This window comes from Ornithorhynchus anatinus, chromosome 17, assembly GCF_004115215.2.
Source record: "Ornithorhynchus anatinus isolate Pmale09 chromosome 17, mOrnAna1.pri.v4, whole genome shotgun sequence".
Taxonomy (NCBI): Eukaryota; Metazoa; Chordata; class Mammalia; order Monotremata; family Ornithorhynchidae; genus Ornithorhynchus; species Ornithorhynchus anatinus.
Window position 1 is genome coordinate 9604638 of NC_041744.1, and position 18531 is coordinate 9623168.

At 61.6% G+C, this 18531-nt stretch overlaps 2 protein-coding genes across 3 annotated transcripts; one reads left to right on the forward strand and one right to left on the reverse strand.

Moving 5' to 3' along the window:
* Positions 1-189: 189 nt before the first annotated feature.
* TNFAIP1 (TNF alpha induced protein 1) lies at positions 190-11268 on the reverse strand. Its single transcript, XM_029081973.1, has 7 exons — positions 11202-11268; positions 6611-6938; positions 5981-6150; positions 5809-5898; positions 4636-4688; positions 4331-4526; positions 190-3235 (listed from the first exon to the last, which is right to left on the reverse strand). Exons 2-7 carry the CDS (start codon positions 6822-6824, stop codon positions 2996-2998), a joined length of 963 nt encoding a protein of 320 aa, XP_028937806.1. The 5' UTR covers positions 6825-6938; positions 11202-11268; the 3' UTR covers positions 190-2995.
* Positions 11269-11396: 128 nt separating this feature from the next.
* Positions 11397-18503, forward strand: IFT20 (intraflagellar transport 20). 2 transcript variants are annotated; one of them, XM_029082203.2, is made up of 5 exons: positions 11397-11505; positions 14592-14720; positions 16618-16703; positions 16997-17100; positions 18038-18503. In XM_029082203.2, exons 2-5 carry the CDS (start codon positions 14594-14596, stop codon positions 18117-18119), a joined length of 399 nt encoding a protein of 132 aa, XP_028938036.1. In that variant the 5' UTR covers positions 11397-11505; positions 14592-14593; the 3' UTR covers positions 18120-18503. The 2 variants fall into 2 exon arrangements, with proteins under 2 accessions (XP_028938036.1, XP_001507372.2); XM_001507322.5 differs by lacking the exon at positions 11397-11505 and adding an exon at positions 14372-14414.
* Positions 18504-18531: the final 28 nt, after the last annotated feature.

Consider the following 18531-nt stretch of genomic DNA (forward strand, 5'->3'; position numbering starts at 1 on the left):
CGAGAGGAGGTGGGGAAAGAAGAGTGACGGAGGGAGGGCCTGGGACCCCCCCTCCCTGCATAGCTTTCCTGGGGCAAGAGGAGCCGTTCGATGTTCGGGAAGGGAAGCGGGCCTCAGGGCCCTGCCCTCTCCGGCTCCTGACCGGAACAGTGGCCACCCCGGGAAGAGGACACCAACGCCAAGACCGGGTCACGGTTCAGTAGAAAGTCTTTTATTAAAAATTAGTGTTCCATACCCATCGGCTGTGCCGATCACGGAGCGAAACAGTACGTCTGTCGACTGAAAAGAGAGCCATCGATCAGCCGAAGCGCCCCGGCGCGGCCCGAGAGCCGAGCTGGAGCCGAGCCCGCTCCCTGAGCCCCCCCCCGCCCGGAAGGAACCGGTGACGGGAAGCGTTGCGAGCGGGCCGACCCGCCGGCTTCCGCCCCCGGCTCCCGGCCGTCTGACGGTCACCTCGAACGGCAGCTTAGCGGAAGGTGATGGCGCCGATAGCTCCAAACGAAACCCAGACCCCCGCCGCCGCCTCTCGACTGTCCGATCGCGGCCCATTCCCCGCGGCCTCCGCCCCGTCTCCCTTTGGCCGCTGAGACCGGAAAGGCTGAGGGTCATTGGGAGCAGAGGGGGGGGCCCCACGGACGTCCAAGCACCGTGGCCACGGCTAAGATCCGGGCCATCCGGGCCCGAGGCCCGCCGCTCTACGTGTCTGATCGAAGAGTAGCAGCTGGGGTCCTCCTGCCCCGAGAAAGCTGATTGTCGGAAGACTGTCACCGCCCCCGGGCTCACGTCGAGCGGGAGAGGGGTGGGAGGGAGGGGGCTCGCGAGCACAGACGGCGAAGCCGCCCGACGGCCACGAGACGGAGACGGAAGCTCCGGACGGCAAGGGGAGGCCGAAGCCCGAAGACTACAACCAGGCTCCGCGCTTCGACATTTCAAGTCTCACACCGGTGCAGAAGGAATAAAAAATATACGCGGGATGCTCTGTACTAAATGATCAAAACCGGAGCCGGGGATCGCAATTTCTAAAAAATACAATCTCAACCTTCACCCTTCGACGACCCTCCCTCCTCTCCGGCCCCGGGGCGGTAGGGAGCCCGGCCGAGCACTGGAGCCTCAAAATAGCTCTCCGAACATGGGGCGGTCTGAGTCCGGGCTCTGAGCGCTCCCCTCTTCCCCTCCGCGCGGCAGGTTGCTCCGTTCTGTGTCCCGAAGCCTCGGCCCAGGCCAGACCGGCAGGAACAACCGGTCGGCAGAGCCCGCCCGTCGTCCGAGGGCTAGAAGCCCACATTCTGGACCGGAACGTTAAGAGGCCTCTTGGCCACCTCCCTCGTCCTCTCTCGCCCGGGGAACGGTCCAGCTGCGGCCCTAACCCCGAGCCCGCCGGGGCCTTCGCCGACGCCGGCCGAGCGGCGGTAACCAGCGGTCGTACCGCCCTGCGGGGCGGCCGTCGTGCCGACTCCGCTTGCCGGGGTGACCGAGCCAACTCCAAATCCTAAGAATGCAAAGCTGCCCCATCCCTCGTGAGGGCCCAGAAACAGAGGAGCAAAACCCACAAGCCCCACAGCCCCGTCCGGGCCCCGCCGCGCTCCCTGGACCCAGGCCCGAGCCAATCCCGGAACGGAAGCCTTCCTCGCCGGACACTCCCGTGACCACGGGCAGGGAGAGACCCCGTTCTCCGGATCGGCCCGCGCCGGGGGCCGCTGACACCAAACTCGGCGGCCGACGGTGAGTTTGCCCTCCGGCCCCCTCGGGCACGATGCCGCAAACCCTATCTCCTTCTGGAGCGACTCCCCTGCTCTCGCCGGCCACCGGCCTCGCCAGCTACCGCCCAAGGGTCCTTAGAGTCTGCCCGGTTCTCCCACCTGCTCCAGTGGAGGGTTAAATCTAAGACAGCGGCGCGGGGGGGAGAGCAGTCGACGACGGCAGTGCCAGGGGCCGGACGGATCCATCTCCCTCCAGCTCCGAGCCGGTCCTCACCGCCCCGTCTGCGTTCTCGGTCGCAGGGTTTTGCCACGGGCTCCCTAATTTCCTTCCAAAACCACAGCCTGGTTCCCTTGAAGAACCAAGTCATTCCGCACACTCTCTCCCCCAGGGCGGGCGTCGGAATCTGGCCTCTCTCGGCACCTCCCCGCCTCGGACCCGGTAGCCGTCCTGGCCCCCGGTTGCGCCCAGGGGTTGGGAGAACTCGGGGCCTCCCTGCCCCGGCTCCGCCTCTCGAGGGGGAAGGGGTTGGGAGCGGAAGACGGCCGGCTCGGAGAGGTCTGGGCCCCTCCCTCCATTAGCCGGTGGGACTGGTGAGGCCGCCCGGGGCAGAGGCTGGCGGGTCCCGAAGGGCTTTTGAGAAAGGGCAGAGTGCGGGGAGAGGCCAGCTCTCTAGGAATCCCCAAACTCCGCACTGCCCGCGGGGCTGGGATGCCCCGAAAGGATAACGGGAAGCCCCGGATTCTCTTAGCTTCGATTAAAAGATTCCAATCCCGAGCTACAAAACCCAGTAAAATCGCTTTTTATAAACACTCGATTCTCCCCACCCTACCCTACGAGGGTTGTTCAGAAAAATGGGTGTCTGAGGAGCCCTGCCCCCCCCAAGAGAGAGGGCTCCCCAAGCTCCACTCTCTGGCTCTAGGAGGCGGATCGCCCAGCCCGGGGAGGAAAGGAGGGGAGGGAAAAAAACCCCACGCTGTAGTGTATTCTAAATAAGGATCTGGGAAGCCGGCAGCCCCTCCGGGGGCCCGAGCGGCCGGATCAGGAGAGAAAAGGGGAGGCCGGCCCCGTCCGGAGAGGGCCGGGGGCCGGATGAAAGCGGGGATAAGAAGTCGGCCACCTACCCGTCCCCCGTCCTCAGCGGCGTTACCTCGGAGCGTGCCCTCGCCCGGTCCCTGGGCTCAGCACCGGGGCGGGACCCCCCCGGCGGGGACACCGACAACTGAGGTGCCGAGGTCCGCAGCCTGCCGGGGGGGACCGGAGGGGCCGGGGGCGGGAGGCCAGGGTGGCCGCCCGGTCAGTCGCGGTGGGCGGACTGGTGGCCGAGCTGCCGGTCGTCGTAGGTGCTGTACCGCTTGACGTGGATCCGGCGGACCCGCTCGCGGAGCTCCGAGGCCTCGTCGTCCTCGCTGGCCCCGGCGGCCTGGCTGCGGCTGCGGCTGGTGGCCTCCAGGAGCGAGTTGTCGGGCACCCGCGGCGTCTCGTACAGCAGCACGTTGAGCGTCTCCTCGTAGATGCGCGCCTCGGGGAACTCCACCTGCGGGGGGCCGGCGGGGCCGGGGGAGCGGTGGGCTCAGGGCCGGCGGGGCCCCGGCTCAGCCCCCGCGCCCCTCCCCAGTCTGGAGAGGGGAAACGGGGCCCGGAGCGGGGCGACGGGCCGCGAGCCCCGGCGGCTTGCTCCCGGCCCTTGGTAGACGCTACCGGGGAAGCAAGTGGTACGGGCAGAGGTCATCCGTAAAGGGGGGCTCGAGACTGCGAGGCCTAAGTAGGACAGGGACCGTGTCCAACCTGATTTAACTCGTATCGACCTCAGCGCTCGGTACTGGATGTGGCACACCGGAAGCGTTTAACAGAAGCCATACCAAAAAAAAAAAATAAACTGCTACTCCACCACCACTTGCTTGCTGGACAACCTTAGCTGGGGCATTTAAAAAAACTGAAGCCCAGGGAAGTTATGTGTAAAATGGGGTTTAAATGCCCGTCCTCTCCTCCCCCTAGACCGTTAGCCCCATATGGGCCAGGGATCGTCCAAGTGGACGATCCTGTGTCTACCCCGGTGTTGGGCTCGTAGTAAGTGCTAAACGAATACAATGATTACGCCTGGGCTCCCTGCCTCCCCTTACGCCTAGCCTCCAAAAACTGGGCAGAACCCCCCCTGCCCCACCAATCTAGGGTGTGGTCTCTCCCTCCCTGCCCAGCCCCACCTCTGCCTGGGATGATTTTAGTCGGATGGGCTCCAGCCCCCGGTTCTCTGACGGATTAACAGCTTCACACAGGTTTAGGAATAAACACAATCCGCTAACCAGCCCCACCCGTCCCATAAATAACGGAGGAAAAACACAACGCGCTTCATTTTCGGGAGCTGATCGTCCAGGCCCCGTATCTCCTCTTTACACCCTCTTGTGCCTGCCTCCTTCCTGGTCTCTCCACTGCTCGGGGCAAACGCCACCGAAGAGCGGGAAGGGGTCCGAGGGAAGGGGAGCAATACGCAGACCCCGGCTAGCTTGTTCTCCGTGAGCAGTCCCGAGAGAAGCCCGGCACGGGGAAGGCTGAGGCTGAGTGAGAAAATGAGGCTAAGCCGGTCCCGAGGAGGCCAACCCCCGGGCCGGACGGCTCCCCGCCGGCCCAGTACCTTGGTCTGCTTCTTCTCGGTGGCGTAGACGATGGAGGTGCAGCAGACCTCGGCCAGCTTCCGGCCCTGCCCGTAGAAGGACCAGCAGCAGATCTCGTCCCCGATGACGTCCTTGATGAAGCTCACGCGCCCGTTGAAGCGGAGCGACAGCTTGTCAAACAGCTCGATGTTCTTCAGCAGGTGGTCGTCCGAGTTGCTGAAAGGCAGCGGGGGGGCCCGGGGAGGAGGGAGGTGAGGCCCGGGAGGGGGAGAGGGTCCGCGGCGGGGAAATGGACGGGGGACCGGCCGAGGCCCGCCATCCCTACCTGGTGTAGGAGTACTTGTTGTTACTCCGGTTATACAGCAGCTTCACCACGGGCTGTGGGGACGGGAGGGAAGGGGAGAGGGTGAGGCCGGGGCGGGCCGGTCCACCCTGCGCTGCCCATTCATTCATTCAATAGTATTTATTGAGCGCTTACTATGTGCAGAGCACATAAACGCTTGGAATGAACAAGTCGGCAACAGACAGAGACAGTCCCTGCCGTTTGACGGGCTGACGGTCTGATCGGGGGAGATGGACAAGAACAATGGCAATAAATAGAGTCGAGGGGAAGAACATCTTGTAAAAACAATGGCTACTAAATAGAATCAAGGCGATGTACATTTCATTAACAAAATAAATAGGGTAATGAAAATATATCCAGTCGAGCGGACGAGTACGGTGCCGAGGGGATGGGAAGGGAGGGGGGAGGAGCGGAGGGAAATGGGGGGACAAGAGGGTTAAACTGCGGAGAGGTGAAGGGGGGGCGGTAGAGGGAGAAGGGGAGCTCAGTCTGGGAAGGCCTCTCGGAGGAGGTGAGCTTTAAGTAGGGCTTCGAAGAGGGGAAGAGAATGAGTTTGGCGGAGGTGAGGAGGGAGGGCGTTCCGGGACCGCGGGAGGACGTGGCCCGGGGGTCGACGGCGGGATGGGCGAGACCGAGGGACGGTGAGGAGGTGGGCGGCGGAGGAACGGAGTGTGCGGGGTGGACGGTAGAAAGAGAGAAGGGAGGAGAGGTAGGAAGGGGCGAGGTCATGTAGAGCCTCGAAGCCTAGAGTGAGGAGTTTTTGTTTGGAGCGGAGGTCGACGGGCAACCACTGGAGGTGTTTAAGAAGGGGAGTGACAAGTGCCCAGATCGTTTCTGCAGGAAGATGAGCCGGGCAGCGGAGTGAAGAATAGACCGGAGCGGGGCGAGAGAGGAGGAAGGGAGATCGGAGAGAAGGCTGACACAGTGGTCTAGCCGGGATATAACGAGAGCCCGGAGCAGTATGGTAGCCGTTTGGGTGGAGAGGAAAGGGCGGATCTTGGTGATATCATAAAGGTGAAACCGGCAGGTCTCGGTAACGGATAGGATGTGTGGGGTGAACGAGAGAGACGAGTCAGAGACGACACCGAGATTGCGGGCCTGAGAGACGGGAAGGGGCCCGCTCCGTGCCCCCCGCCCCCCCGGGCCACCGGTGACCTTGGTGGAGGACTCGATGAGCCGTTCCTCCTCCTTGGGCGACGTGATGATGGGAATGGTGCACACGGGCTCGTACGAGTCTTTCTTGTCCTGGAGGGGAGGGTGAGGTCAGGGCGGCTGCCCGGGCCCCTCGCCCTCCTCCCGGGCCCGCCGCGGGTCACCCCGTCCCTACCTGCAGCGCTGCCTGGCAGGTGTCCACCAGGCCCTGGATCAGGTAATACTTGGCCTCGGCCATCAGCTCCCTGATCTCCTGCCGGCTCGAGGGCAGGGCGATGGTGTCGTCCCGGAGGTAATTGAGGATGGCGCCGAAATGCTTGCCGCAGCGGTCGATGAGGATCCAGCCTGCGGGGCCGCGAGATCCCGGCCCGTCGCGTGTGAGCGCCGCCCCTCCCGCTCTCCCCGCCCCGCCGAAGAGGCCCGGCCCGTCACGCGGCCCCGGCCCGGCAGCGTCTACCGCCGTCCCCGGGATGAGACCCCGGCCCGGCGGCCACCAGCGCCCGCCTCTACCGCTCCTCCCCGTTCTCCGATTGGAGAAGTCGAGGTTCAGGGCAGGGAAGGGACTGGGCCGAGGTCACAGATTGGCTTCCCGGTGGCCTCTCTGAGCCTAGGGCGTCCCGGGAGGACCGGAGGGGGCAAGGCTCCCCACCGACCCTCACGTTCAGCAGCCACCCGTCGACCCCAGTCCCTCCCAGGAAGGGTCCGGCGGTGGCCGCTGAGCTCCCCGGCCGCCGCCGGGCGTCCGCCGGCCCCTGCCTCTGCCCCCCGCGAGCCCCGGCGTCCGTTCCCCGGGGTCCCGCCTCACCCTCCTTGTCCGTGAGCACCTCCATCCGCCCGCTGAACATGGCCTTGAGCATGGTGTCGTGCCGCGTCAGCACCCGCACCGTGGTGTAGTAGAGCGAGCCGCCCACGTTCAGCTGGACGTACTTGTTGCCCAGGCCCCGGCCGCGCGGGCCGCCGGCCTTGGGCTTGGCCCCCGCGGCCGGGCCCAGGCCGCCCAGGCCGGTGTCTCCGGACATGTCCCGCTGCAGGTAGATGACCACGCGGCAGGAGGTGGGTCTGGGCAGCTCCGCCGTGGTGGAAGGCGTCACGGGGAAGCAGCTGGCGGCGGCCAGAGCCTCATACTCTCACCACTGTGGAGGGAGACGGAGCGGGACGGGGCCGTCGGGGCCGGGCGGGAACCCGCCCCGGGCCGGTGAGAGCGGGAGGGTGACTCCGAGCCATTCCCCTCACCGGCCGGACCGACCCGCCCGGGTTCCCCGCGGCCCGGAGCCATCGCCCGGCAGCCGGGTCCCCGCCGCTGCCGAGCGGCCCTGGGGGCCCCCGACCGGGGCTGCCCGACGAGCCCCCCGACCCCCAAACTCCCTCCGCTCAGCAGGATGGCGGGAGGGGGGGCGGAACGCCTCTGCGAAAACCACACCGGCTCCGGGCGGGAGCCCGAGCTACACAACTAGCCCGCTGGGACGGGTTCCAATCACTCAAATCATTTTTACTGTGCGCAGAGCACCGTACTAAACGCTTGGGAGAGTACGCTTTAACAGTACGACAGAGTTGGGGGACGCGTTACCCGCCCATAACGAGTTTACAGCCTAGCTGCGGGGTGGGGGTGGGGGGGAGTTCAAATCCACAGGGCCGCAGCCCTCCGAGTCCAGACTGACTCACTTCCTTAGGCTGAATGGGAGCTCGGGGCCCGAGGGGGGCCCGAGCAGGAATGTGCCCAACGCGGGTGTTGCCCGGGAACCAGCAGAGAAGGAATCTTAATCACACAGCGGAAGGAAAGGTCGGCCTCCTCTCCCCTGCTTAAAGCCGCGGCCGGGTCTACCCGAGGCGGGGAACGGGTCGGGAAGGCGAGCGGGGTTTCCCGAACTTCCCGGTTCCTTTGGCCCCGAACGCCGGCAGGATGGCCGCTCGCCCTCTGTCTTCCTGAGAGACGGGGGCCTCACGGCTCGGCGGGAGGCCCCGTCGCTTCCTCGGTTTCCCTCCCCCGGCGGGGCCGCCGGAAGAAGGCCGACCTCTCGGGATCCGCCGTCGGAAAACGCCGGCGGCTCGGGGGCCGGGCGCTGGGCGGGAGCCGGGGTGTGACGCCTAAGCGGATGGTGGGAATTTCCATTTCCCAAACTGGTTTTTTTTCCCCGCTCCATATACGTCCGTCAGAAAAAGAACGACGTCCTGCTGCCTTCCGACTCTGTGGAGAACTGGGTGTGGCCGAACGACACCGAGGGTTCTTTTTGTCAAGCGCTTACTCTGTGACAAGCGCTGCACTAAAACGCTGGGGGAGAGGCAAGATAACCGGGTTCCACACGGGGTTCACGGTCCAAGTAGAAGGGAGACTAGAACCGTACTTTCCGAGTGCTCAGCCCGGGGCTCTGCACACGGTAAACGCTCAATAAATACGATTGAAAGAATACTGAATCCCCGTTTTGCCAAGGGGGGGAACCGAGGCACAGAGAAGCCATCCGCCCAGGGTCCCACGGCTGCCGAGCGGCCGAGCCGGGGTGAGAGGCCGTGTCCTCTGACTCCCAGGCCCGCGCTCTCTCCACTGCTTCTCACGAGAGGGAGTTAAATCGGGGAGACCCTCTTGGACCCCAGTCTCCAGCACAGGGCGTCCCGACCGGAGGCAGAAGGACCGACTGGATGCCCCCGGGGGTCTCCACCCGCCGACGCTGTAGTTTTCCGGGGCGAACGGCATCGCTCCGACGTCTCTCCAGCCCCGGCGTTTCCTGGGAAGCCCGTGACCTTTCGACAATCCTCCAGAGATCTCGGAAACGTCTCCAGTTACTTGGCGGCTTTTGGCCCCACCGCGCCGAGCCCAGGACGGATCCCCGGCACGTCCCCCGCCCGCCCGCGTCGCCAACGACCCGCTGGGCCCGGCCTCCGCCCTCCCGGGGGAGAGGGCTCCCGGGGGTCCCCCGGTTCTGGGGCAAGGAGGGCGGGGGCGGCCGGGTCCATCCGCCCCCCACGGCCACGACGGGTGGGGCGAGGGGTTGGGGCCTGGGGTGCGGAGGAGGGTGCTCCGGCCTCACGCCGACACCCCCTGCCCCGGCTCTGCTCCGTGGGCTGCGGCCTCTTTACTCCTTCAAATCCCCCATGGTTAAACTCGTTACGGGCGGGGGACGTACCTGCTCATTCTGTTGTCTTTATATATATATATATATATATATATATACACACATTATATATTATACATAACAAATATTATTACAAGTATTATATATTTGTTAAGCGCTTACTATGTGCCACTGTCCTAAGTGCTGGGGTCGACACAAGGTAATCAGGTTGGGCACAGTCTCTCTCTCTCTCTGTTTTATATACAGTTATACATATGACTGTGAGATATACATCATTTTAATGATAATGATAATGTTGGTATTTGTTAAGCGCTTACTATGTGCAGAGCACTGTTCTAAGCGCTGGGGTAGATACAGGGTCATCAGGTTGTCCCACGTGAGGCTCAGTCTTCATCCCCATTTTACTGATGAGGCCACCGAGGCACAGAGAAGTGAAGTGACTTGCCCACAGTCACACAGCTGACAAGCGGCGGAGCCGGGATCCGAACCCATGACCTCGGACTCCCAAGCCCGGGCTCTTTCCACTGAGCCACGCTGCTTCATATATACATATTTCTTAAGCCCTCAATTGTACTTTTCAAGCGCTGAGGACAGTGCTCGGCACACAGTAAGCGCTCGATAAATACGACTGAACGAATGACAGGGTTACCGTCCTAAACGCTGGGGTAGATACAAGGTAATCAGGTTGGGCCCGGTCCTCGTCCTGATCCCATTTTACAGATGGAGTAAACGGAGGCCCAGAGAAGTGCAGTGACTCAACCGAGGTCAAGTGGCGGGGCCGGGATGAGAACCCGGGTCCTTCCGACTCCCACTGAGGCCACGTTGCTTCTCTTGTATTGCACTCTCCCGACCGGCTCAGGAATAATAATAATGAATAATGATGATATTTCTTACGCTCTTACTATGTGCAAGTAGAGAGCAGCGAGGTTCAGTGGCAAGAGCCCGGGTTTAGGAGTCAGAGGTCGTGGGTTCGAATCCCGGCTCCGCCACTGTCAGCTGGGTGACTTTGGGCCAGTCACTTCACTTCTCGGTGCCTCAGTTCCCTCATCTGGAAAATGGGGATGAAGACTGGGAGCCTCACGTGGGAGAGAAGCAGCGTGGCTCGGTGGCAAGAGTCCGGGCTTGGGAGTCAGAGGTCATGGGTTCGAATCCCAGCCCTGCCACTTGTCAGCTGGGTGACTGTGGGCAAGTCACTTCACTTCTCTGTGCCTCAGTGACCTCATCTGTAAAGTGGGGATGAAGACTGTGAGCCTCACGTGGGACAACCTGATTACCCTATATCTACCCCAGCGTTTAGAACAGTGCTTATTATAATAATAACAATAATAATAAGGTTGATATTTGTTAAGCGCTTACTATGTGCAGAGCACTGTTCTAAGCACAGGGGTAAATACCAACCTGATTATCATTGTTATTATTAGAACAGTGTTGGGCAGGGATTGTCTCTGTTGCCGAACTGTACACTCCAAGTGCTTAGTCCAGTGCTCTGCACATAGTAAGCGCTCAATAAATACTACTGAATAAACAAACAGCGCTCTGCACATAGCAAGTGCTCAATAAATACTACTGAATGAACAGCGCTCTGCACAGAGTAAGCGCTCAATAAATACTATTGAATGAACAGTGCTCTGCACATAGCAAGCGCTCAATAAATACTACTGAATGAATGAACAGTGCTCTGCACATAGCAAGCGCTCAATAAATACTACTGAATGAATGAACAGTGCTCTGCACATAGCAAGCGCTCAATAATACTACTGAATGAACTGTGCTCTGCACAGAGTAAGCGTTCAATAAATACCACTGAATGAATGAACAGCGCTCTGCACAGAGCAAGCGCTCAATAAACACCACTGAATAAATGCACAGCGCTCTGCACAGAGTAAGCGTTTAACAAATACCGAGATTATCATTATGACTCGAAGCGCTGGGGGGCGGGGAGGGATACGAGGTGATCGGGCTCCCGGTCTTCATCCCCATTCTGCAGATGAGGCCACTGAGGCCCAGAGTCGTGACCGGCCCCAAGTCACCCGGCCGACAGGCGGGATTCGAACCCACCACCTGCGACTCCCAGGCCCGGGCCGTCGCCACGGGGTGAGGCCAGTTTTCTGGTAATAACGACGACGGCGTCCGTTGGGCGCTTCATGGGTAGCCAGGCGCTGTAGTGAGCGCTCACCGCGGGGCGCACCGAGGGAGCGCTCAAAAAGCCCCATTGGTCCCTTTTCTGCGGCCTCCCCGCCTCCCCGGGGTCGCCCCCCCCCCCCGCCTCCCCGGGGTCGCCTCCCCCACCTCGGCCGCCCCGACGGGAGCTTAAACGACGCCCCTCACCTTCACGGCAGGCCTCGCCCTCCTCCTTCGCCTCCGGGGCCGCGCCGTGACGTCACTTCCGCCTGCCGGCGCGGGGGGAGGACTACAACTCCCAGCATGCCGAGCGGGGGCCCGGCCCAGGGGGCCGTGCGCGCGGCCTCTGCGCGCGGAGGCCTCTGGGAGTTGTAGTCCCCCGGGAGGGGTTGGAGGCCGGACGCTTCCGGGGCCGGGCAGGGCAGGGCGAGGCCCGGACCAGGACCAGGACCAGGATCAGGACCAGGATCAGGACCGGCCGGTGACCGACGGACACAGCGCTTCGCACACGGTAATCATCACCATCATCAGGCTGGGCTTTGTTAAAGCGCCTACTCTCTGCTAATGATAATAATGATCATGTTGGTAGTCGCTCAGCGCTTCCTGTGTGCGGAGCCCTGTTGGGTGTAGACCCAGGGAATGAGGTGGGGCCACGTGGGGCTCCCGGTCTTCATCCCCATTCTACAGATGAGGGAACTGAGGCCCGGTGAACAGGTGGTCCCACGGGGGGGCTCCCGGTCTTCACCCGCATTTTACAGATGAGGGAACTGAGGCCCAGTGAAGTGACTCGACCCCAGACACCCAGCTGACCGGTGGCAGGGATTCGAACCCATGACCTCTGGCTCCCAAGCCCGGGCTCTTTCCACTGAGCCACGCTGTGCTAAGCGCTGGGGGAGGTGGCAGGGCACCGGGCGGCATCAGCCCCACGTGGCAGAGGAGGGAACCGAGGCCCGGAGAAGTCAAGGGACTCTAAGCCCCTCAAAGGGCAGGGACCGGCTCTATCTGTTACCGATTTGTCCGTTCCAAGCGCTTAGGACAGTGTTCTGCACAGAGGGAAGCGCTCAATAAATACTATTGAGTGAATGAATGAAGTGGCAGAGTCGGGATTCGAACCCATGACCTCTTGACTCCCAAGCCCGGGCTGGGGCAACCTGATGACCTTCTATCTCCTCCAGCGCTTAGAACGGTGCTTGTCGCATAGTCAAGGGGCTGGCCCAAAGTCCCCCCCAGCTGGCAGGTGGCGGGGCCGGGATTCGAACTCACGACCTCGGACGCCCAAGCCCGGGCTCAGCCTGGCTCGGGGGCAAGAGCCCGGGCTTGGGAGTGGGAGGACGTGGGTTCTAATCCCACTCCGCCACTTGTCTGCTGTGTGACTTGGGGCCAGGCATTTGACTTCTCTGGGCCTCAGTTCCCTCATATGTAAAATGGGGATAATAATAACGTTGGTAGTTGTTGAGCGCTTACTATGTGCAGAGCACTGTTCTAAGCGCTGGGGGAGATACAGGGTCATCGGGTCGTCCCACGTGAGGCTCACAGTCTTAAACCCCATTTTACAGTTGAGGGAACCGAGGCCCAGAGAAGTGAAGTGACTCGCCTACAGTCACAGAGCTGGCGAGTGGCAGAGCCGGGATTCGAACGCATGACCTCTGACTCCCAAGCCTGGGCTGGGGCAACCTGATGACCTTCTGTCTCCCCCAGCGCTTAGAACAGTGCTTGCCACCTAGTAAGCGCTTAGCAAATACCATCGTTATTATTTTCACTAAGCAACACTGCTTCTGTAGGCGCCGGTGGTTGCCACTGACGCCGCTGCCGACGGGGCAGAGCGTTCTGGTTCGGTGCCGCCCCGCAGATGATGATGGTAATGATAATTGGGGTACTGGGGAAGCACTTATGATGATGACGATGATATTTCTTAAGCGCTTACTGTGTGCCAAGCACTGTTCTGAGCGCTGGGGTAGATACGAGGCCAGCAGGTTGTCCCACTTGGGACTCGGAGCCTTCATCCCATTTTGAGGGAACTGAGGCACAGAAGAGCAAAGTGACTTGCCCAAAGTCACCCGGCTGACAGGTGGCGGAGCCGGGATTAGAACCCATGACCTCCGACTCTCAAGCCCGCGCTGTCTCCACGAAGCCACGCCGCTTCTTTAGGGTCCAAGCCCTGTACTAATCGTTGGGGTGGCGCTAAGTACAGTGCTCTGCACATAGTAAGCGCTCAATAAATACTATTGAACGAATGCGATTCAATCAGGTCGAGCGCAGTCGCCGGCCCATATGGTCTAAGTAGGAGGGAGAACAGGTAACGAATCCTGGTTTTACAGATGAGGAAACAGGCCCAGAGAGGTCAAGTGACTTTCCCGAGGCCGCCCGGCAGACGAGCGGAGTCGAGATTAGAACCCAGGTCCTCTGACTGCCGGGGCCGTGCTCTTTAATGTGGGCCCGTACGCCTCTGGGGAAGGAGAGAAAGCGTTAAAAGACTTCCTTAGGGAATCCGCCCCGTGACCGAACAAGGTTCGCACCCGGTACGCCTTTAGACCCTTTAGAGTATTTTATATTTCATATTTTTAGAAGCTGGAAGGAATCGGGTGGCGGGCTCCCTTCCCGCAGCGCCCTGGCAGGCTTCCTGGAGGAGGCGGCTTTGCCCTTCCACCCGGAGCAGTGTCCTAGGGCCAGCTGACGGGTCACCTCCCTTCCCTGGATCAAAGTCCCCGATGACGGGCCACCGGACCCACGTCTTCCCGGCCTTTGCCCCGGCTCCGCGCTCTGGGCCGACGTCTCCCCGCCGGGCGGTGGGAAGGCCAGGAAAAGGAGGCTGCGGGGCCAGACCCGAGGCTTCGTGGGACTTGGCCGGGCGGCTGGAGGGCCCCGGGTCCCCGGGGTGGGGGCGGGGAAAGCCCACGGGGCCCCCCCGGGCCGCTCCCGTCACGGGTCAGGACCCCTGGCCGAGGCGAAGCCGACGGTGGAACGGAGCCACCCGAGGCTGCCCCAGACTGCCGGGATGTGTCTGGGTGCTCTCGGTCAATCGTTGGCCTCTATCAATAATTGTGACATTTGTTAAGCGCTTACTCTGTGCAGAGCACTGTTTTCAGCGCTGGGGGCGGGGGGCGGGGATACGAGGCGATCAGGTCGTCCCACGTGGGGCTCACAGTTTTCATCCCCGTTCAACAGATGAGGTCACCGAGGCCCAGAGAAGTTAAGGGACTCGCCCGAAGTCACACAGCCGGCGAGCGGCGGAGCCGGGATTAGAACCCGCGACCTCTGACTCCCGGGCTCTTTTCCACTGCTTCTCATCTGTTACCACTTACTGTGTTCAGAGCACTGTACTGAATGCTCGGAAAAGTACAATATAGCGGGCACGTTCCCTGCCTACGGTGAGCGTACAGCCTAGAGGGGGACTCGGACATCAGTATAGATAAATTACAGGTGTGTACATATATATGCGTGAATATAGATGTATATCTGCATATGTACGTGTGTGTGTGTGTATATATAGATGTGCATATCTCCCGACTCCAGCCCCGTGTTGGCCTCTGTCCCCGTTGCTCTTTGGCCCCGGCGCCCGTGGCCTCTCTGCCCCTTGACCTGCCTGTTTCTCCCCAGCGATGGCCAAGGACGCCCTGGGGGACGCGGGGCTGCACTTCGACGAGCTGAACAAGCTGCGGGTCCTGGACCCCGAAGTGACCCAGCAAACTGTGGAGCTCAAGGAGGAGTGCAAGGACTTTGTGGACAGTAAGTGGTTGGGGGCCCCCGGCCCCGGCTCTCCGTCCCCCGGGAAGGGTGGCCCTCGGCGCTTCCCCTTCTCTTCCAGGGACGTTGCTTTGGGCGTGGGCAGGGAGCCCGTCCCTTCCTCGAGCCCGGGGCCGGTTGGGCAGCGGCGTCCAGCTCCTCCCTTTCACGGCGAAGATCTCTGGGGCGGGCGGCCCCCTTAGCCCGCACAGTCCCAGCCACCCCCGGCAACCCCGGCCGGACTTTGAAAATCGAGCCGAGGCGGCCGGCTGCCCCCGGCCCCCGCGCTGAAAGGAACGGCCCGGCCAGCCCACCTGAGAAGAGCAGTCAGGGAAGAACCGGGGTTAGACCCGGCTGGACTTCTCCCCGGGATCGGCAGCTCCTCGCGGAGGGTCGGGCCCGCCCTCCGCCGGGCCCCGGCCCTCCGCTCTGCTGTTCCGCTCCGCCGTTTCTCACGGGGCGAGGAAGCAGAACCGGCCCAAGCCGGGATACCTGGCACTTCCTCCCCCCGCCCCCTCCGCCCCCGAGCACCATCCTCCTTGGGGACAGAGCGTGAGGGGGTTGAGAGTCAGATGGCCTGGAGCCCTCCCGGCTAGCGTGATTTTCGGGCGGTCAATCGAGGTATTTATGGAACGCTTACCGGGTGCAGGGCACGATACTAAGCACTATATAGCAGGTGAGTCCTATATCCTCTTTGAGCCACGTGTCCAGGGAGGAGAAAGGTCCCTCTCCCTCCCTCCCTCCTTTCCGCCTGTAAAATCATGAATCGAGAGACCTGATGAATCGATGAGGACAAGGCGAAGCCCGCGTCAGAGGGTTCGGAGCTCTTGGGAGGAGAGGGATCGCGCAAAGGCAGCCAACTCGAGTGGCCGTGGGCCAGCTGGAGCTTCGTGTCCACCCGTCCAGTCCCTGGGGCTGGAGGATCACCGACGACCACGACAGATTGGTTCTACTTTCGGTTAGAGCGGTTATTGAACGGAGCCACGGTCGGGACACGGGTACGAGCGTTCGGAGCGACCGGATGATCCACAGCCGGCTCATCCGCGCCTTACGACGACGATGATAATAATCACGGCCTTTGTTAAACGCTCGCTGCGTGCCGAGCTTGTAAACCCAAGGATTCTGTACAGGGCGAGGCCCTGAGGAGAGAGTGGAAATGGAAGGGGCTGGGGGAGACGGAGAGAGAAATGGCATCTGGGGATAAAGAGGCGAAGAGTCTGCCGACCTTCCAGGTCGCAGGCCGAGGCTGCTCCGGGAGAGAACGGATTCCAAAATCAAGGCCCGGGGCAACGCGTGTGCCATCGGCAACAACTAGAGATGCAGCGTGGCCTAGTGGATAGATCACGGTTCTGGGAGTCAGAAGGACCTGGGTTCTAATCCTGGCTCTGCCACTTATCTGCCGCCTGACCTTGGCAACTCCATTCGATCGTATTTATTGAGCGCTTACTGTGTGCAGGGCACTCTACCGAGCGCTTGGAAAGTACAGTTCGGCAACAGATCGAGACGGATCCCTACCCAACAACGGGCTCACGGTCTTAACTTCTCTGTGCTTCAGTAAGCTCTTCTGTAAAATGGGGATGAAGGCCGTGAGCCTCATGTGGGACGTGGACGGTGTCCAACCCGATTATCTCGTATCTGCCCCAGCGCTTAATACACTGCCTGGCATGTAGTAAGTGCTTAAAAAATGCCGAAAAAAATAAGGAAAATAATCCTCCGTTTCTTCCAGCCGGGTCCGGGCCTGGCCAGAGCCGGCGGTGGGGTAATTCGGCACCAGGCAGGGAAGGCTCAGCCCATCCACCGGAAGCCCCCGATTTGTAGTCGTGGCACGGGTTGCCAGTCTGGGTCAGGGGGTGCCACCGGGGAGGCTGCCAGCTTTCTCTCTCCTCGTCTCCCCCCGCAGAAATCGGCCAGTTTCAGAAAATAGTCGGCGGTTTAATCGAACTTGTCGACCAACTGGCAAGAGACGCCGAGAGCGAGAAGATGAAGGTATGGCCAGCGGCAAGCGACTGCGTGGCCTGCGTCCAAGACTCTCCTCCCCTCTCCAGCCCTTCCAGGGATCCCCCCTCTCGCCTCAGGGAGGGTCTCCTCCGCTTTCGGGGGCCGGGGGCGGCGGGCGTCTCCTCTCCCTTGCCCAGCCTTCTCTCCTCCGATCCGATGAACCAGCTCCTCCCCTCCGACTCACCTCGGGCCAAAAGCCGCACGACCTCCTGGCCCCGGTCGGCTGGCGCCCCGGCTTGTCGGGGCATCTAGCCGGAAGGATGGAACTTCTGTTTCCGTAGGCCATCGGTGCCCGAAATCTGCTCAAATCTATAGCGAAGCAGCGAGAGGCTCAACAGCAGCAGCTTCAGGCTCTAATAGCGGAGAAGAAAATGCAGTTGGAAAGGTAAGAGACCCTCCCAATGTAAATTCCCTAGTCCCACCCCTTTTCTCCTCTCTCCCGTCCTTATTCCCGGGACCGTTCTCCCTCCCCTCCCGGCCCCCACGCACCACAGAACCTTCTCCGGTACCCAGATTGGGGAAGATCCCGATAACCAACTTGGGGGAGTGAACCTCGGATGAAACGAACCTAGCCGTAACGTGCCGAAATTCAGCGGAGGAGGGGAGAGGTGGGAGCGGGGTGGAGGCGGGCGGCGAGGCTTGGGTCCCGCCAGGAGGGCAGGCCTGTCCCTGGCGCGTTCCCACACGGGGGCCGACAACCAGGCCCCAGCGCTGTCTGCTCTCAGGAGGCTGCCCTTCTTCTGGCTCCGCGGCGTCTCTGCCGCTGGCGGGGCCGGACGTTTCTCGGGCTCCCCGGGGGCCGGGAAACAAGGGATGGAGAGGGGCGGGCCGCAGCCGGCAGCCTTCGTTTCTCAATTTAAAGAGTTTCTGCTCTTAGCTGTGGGCGAGGTGGCAAGCGTCCAAGAGGTGTAACCGTGGCCAGCCTGGGGTCCCTCCCCCTCCGGGGGCCACTTCCCGGGAAGGGGGCAGGGCTTTCGGACTCCCCGCGGGGCCCGGTCCACTCGGCATTGCTAGTAAAGGCTCACGATGCGCCCCCACCTCCCTTAATAATAATGTTGGTATTTGTTAAGCGCTTACTATGTGCAGAGCACTGTTCTAAGCGCTGGGGTAGATACAGGGTCATCAGGTTGTCCCACGTGAGGCTCACACTTAATCCCCATTTTACAGATGAGGTAACTGAGGCACAGAGAAGTGAAGGGACTTGCCCACAGTCACACAGCTGACAAGTGGCAGATCGAGGAGTCGAACTCATGACCTCTGACTCCGAAGCCCAGGCTCTTTTCCACTGAACCACGCTGCTTCCCTACTCCTATGTCTTTCAGGTACCGGGTGGAATACGAAGCCTTGTGTAAAGTAGAAGCGGAACAGAACGAGTTCATCGACCAGTTTATTTTCCAGAAATAAACCAAGAGTGACTTTCATTGCCCCCTACCTGGCAGAAACCAAGCTTGTATTGTTCCAGTTGCGCTCCTGGTTTTCCGGAGCGGCGGCGGCGGCGGCGTGGGACCGGGAACCCGGACGCGGCGTCTCCGAAGGCAATAATCTTTCAGAAGTAGTTCGGAACCCCACGGGAACCTCTGTCGGTGGCCGGGGCTGGCCAGGGGAGCTCGGGCACGATTTACTGGGTGATTTTCTTCTTTTTTCCTTTTTTACAGCTCCCCCCCCCCTTTGTATACTCTATCAGCCTCTGCCCTGCCTCGGCACGGGCGGGCTGGAAACGACGACTCCCTTTTTTCAATTGTAAAATGCTTTGAGAGAAATCAGGCAATAAATTATTCTTTTTAGAAATGGCTCCTCCCTTGGCCTTTTCCAGTTG